The sequence below is a fragment of the Hydra viridissima genome, unplaced genomic scaffold (assembly GCF_058129835.1).
Source record: "Hydra viridissima isolate aposymbiotic clone 2 unplaced genomic scaffold, HvirCarnegie_v1 scaffold_2, whole genome shotgun sequence".
NCBI lineage: Eukaryota > Metazoa > Cnidaria > Hydrozoa > Anthoathecata > Hydridae > Hydra > Hydra viridissima.
The window spans coordinates 11745001-11748469 of record NW_028324301.1 but is presented as its reverse complement, the minus strand read 5'-3'; the positions used below and the strand labels follow the sequence as shown (position 1 = coordinate 11748469).

Here is a 3469-nt window from a genome sequence, read left to right as displayed (position 1 = left end):
TGTTTCTATCATTAGAACAATCAAACTACCCTATAACTTTCAGATATTTACAGTTGTCATTTGCACTACACTGGGTGACATTAACTAGGGTCAAGTCGTCATGTAGTGGGCCAAAGACATTTTTTGAGCGCCACTCAAAAAAGGTTTGAACATTTAAGGTTCCGAAACAAGAAAGAATCCAAAAATGATAATTTAAAATCAGTGCATGTTTAGGTAAAATACCTTAACCAATATACTGCTATGCAAACGATTACAGAATTTAAAAAAGTAAGGACTTTACCTGCTCCTACCGGAGCGCTCTTTCTATATGTTATAAATGTTACAAAGATACAAATAAAGCTAGACCTCAGTTTACATTATTATAATCTGAATATAATTTGTTAATTAATATTTTTGTGAAGAATAAAGCCACTGCCTCAATATATATATATATATATATATATATATATATATATATATATATATATATATATATATATATATATATTACATTGTTCACCTCCCCAAGGCCGAGGGGGTTACTACAGTCGAGGAGGCTACTCTTTTTTGTGTTTTATTTTTTGTTCTTATTCGTGGTACAACCCCCTCTCAACTCTTTAACTCCGAAACACGAACCTTGACAAGCAAGGCCACTGCGCGGAGAAACTAAGTTGATATATATATTTAATTAATATCTTTTTAACACATTAAATAAATTTATTCATTCTAACTTTTAAAGGTCACATTTCTAAATATTACTCGCATTTTCTTTCAAAATGTCAATTTTCATATTATATCTAAATAAAAACACAAACAAGTTTTGAACTTAAAGCATAACTTTGATAAACTATTTAATTTTTCGATATAAAGCTATAAAGTTTGTAATATTTGTAATAATGCAATAGAGACAAACTGAAGAAAAAGCAACATTGGTATAATTTAAAAAATATAAATTTATTTTATGCATCAAATAAATATCAATCAGCACAAAATAAAAGATCAAAATACAATTCAAATGAAAATATAAATATCTTTTATGCATTAAATACATTTTTCATTCCTTCAATCTTTATGTAAAAAATATTCTAAATATATTCATATTGATTTTAACAGTCTCAAGCAAAAAAACATTTAAAAATAAAAAAATTTAAACACCAAATACAAAAAATATTTATATCGAGTTCCAAGAAAAAGTCTTTCTGCTTTAGTTTACTTTTCCCTTCTTTACAACAGGTAAGTTTCCTCTTCAAGACGCGAATATGGTTGGAATACTAAAAAAAAGTATACTATAATATTTGTTTGTTTTGAATCAATTTTTATCATAATTTATCAATTTTGAATCAATATGTACAAAACCAGACTGATGATTCAATCGAAAGAATCAAAATTAAAGCATTCAATCAATAAAATCAAAAACATAACCAATGATATTGCTTTAATGCAGGCAATACAGTTGATTTATTAGACATTATTGACTAAACCGAAAGCCTGGAATAATAACATTCAAAATTTTGATCATACATAAGAGTGTACATAAATATATGATGTATGTATTTGTATGTATATATATATTAGGACCTTGCGAATTGCTTCGATTCGATTTGCAAATCAAGTGTCGCTTTGATTCGAGTCGAAAAAAAAAAAAGATTCAAGTTTTTTTGAATCATATTTTATTTTGCGAATGTTGCTGTTTTTTTTTATTTCTAAAGCTGAAATGTAATTGAAATGGGTTTTTTATCCCGGGTGGAGTAAGAGTAAATGAAAACAGTTCGAATATCACTTTTAAACAAACGTCCAAAATATAATCTGGGCAAAAAGAATTTGTTCAAAGAAATATTTTTATCTTTTTGGAAAAAAAAAAAGCTTAACAAAACAAAAAATATCAATTTGCAGGGCCCTAATATATATATATATATATATATATATATATATATATATATATATATATATATATATATATATATATATATATATATATATATATATATATATATAGCTATTTCAAGTTGTATTATTTTCAAATACAATATCTCTTGTTCGTATAAGAGTGCTCAATATTTTGTATAAATAGAGCAATATATATATATATATAAAACGAAGAAACAACAACTATGTATGGTACTTAAATACCATAATTTTTAAATTTTTAATGGCTAGGCATGAAACTTTAAGTACCATACATAGTTGTTGTTTCTTCGTTTTATATATATATATATATATATATATATATATATATATATATATATATATATATTATGTATATAAATTATGTAAATATACATAACATATTATGTATATATACATAAATTATGTATATATACATAACATATTATGTATATATACATAAACTATGTATATATACATAATATATATTTTTTATGTATATAAATATATATATATATATATATATATATATATATATATATATATATATATATATATATATATAGTCACATCGGAAAAGAGTACCATAGCAACAGGTTACAAAAGTTTAATAATTAAGATTTTCTTTTAACCCTGCAAAAAAAATTGAATCCTCATATAAGCAATAAATACAAAAAAGATAAAAGGTTCATCTTGCTGAATAAACTTAAATTAAAAAATTTCTACGCTCAAAGATATTTTAAAAAAGGTATAAAAATTGTAAACAAAAACACTAAAGTTGCTTTAGCTGAAAGTAGATATTCACATTTAGAGGTCTTGTATTTTATTTGAAAAATTTTTTCGTACAGCTGCAAGTTATTTTCAAAATAATTTCATGAAAAAACTCGTTAAAAGCCTATTTAATTATCTAAAATTAGACAAGTTACTCTTTGTCAATGATAAGTTTTGCATCCGTAGCCATTTTTAAAATTTTAAATTATTTTTAACTCTACTGCGCTTGCGTATAATATCTTTCCATTTATTTCTAAAGTCTAAACGACCGTGATATGCATAGGGGCTTTTCGCGCCCCTCATCGTTGGCGCCTTTAGTACGTGCCATGTCTGCCATACCCTAGTTACGCCTCTGTGTATAAACAAATAAGAAAATTGCCTATGATTCTAGATTTCATTTTGAACTATTTTTTCTAATTTCCTGTTTGGCTCCGGACTTCATAAACAATGTGTCTTTAACAAAGTTATTTTTAACTTGGAGTTATGAAGCCTAAACACTAAAAGTTAAACATATATTTATCTAAGAATTTGTTTTAGCTAAACCTTTTATTATTCTTTAGAGTTAATCTGGTAACAATCCTTAATTTCAGTCCTCTTTTCTTAGGCATAAAATAAATCGAACACAAGCTCTTTTTTTCCAATATTGCGTCCGAGAAACTTTAGTGAGCCAAGTTCGACAGCGACATTTCATCGAATAAAGACAATGTCAAATAGCTTAGCAGGTTTTGCTTCAAATTTAAAGGTCCGTACACCAACATGAAAACATGCTTTTCGTTATTTTACTGCAGCAAAATTGAGTTTCAATTACTTACATACATACATACATACATACATA

The 3469-nt window shown here is 25.4% G+C and overlaps 1 protein-coding gene and 1 long non-coding RNA gene across 3 annotated transcripts in view; one reads left to right on the top strand and one right to left on the bottom strand.

Moving 5' to 3' along the window:
• Positions 1-914: 914 nt before the first annotated feature.
• Positions 915-2865, bottom strand: LOC149891924 (uncharacterized). Its single transcript, XR_016449814.1, has 2 exons — positions 2449-2865; positions 915-1250 (listed from the first exon to the last, which is right to left on the bottom strand). It is a non-coding gene; the product is annotated as an uncharacterized LOC149891924 (long non-coding RNA).
• Positions 2866-3035: 170 nt separating this feature from the next.
• Positions 3036-3469, top strand: part of LOC145190656 (homogentisate 1,2-dioxygenase-like) — a 15958-nt gene continuing 15524 nt past the window's right edge. Inside the window, exon 1 of one of the 2 annotated variants that reach the window (XM_090078780.1) lies at positions 3036-3376. In XM_090078780.1, coding sequence (XP_089934906.1) covers positions 3338-3376 — 39 coding nt within the window. In that variant the 5' untranslated portion in view covers positions 3036-3337. The remainder of the gene's footprint in view (positions 3377-3469) is intronic. The other variant, XM_090078781.1, reaches the window with a different exon arrangement.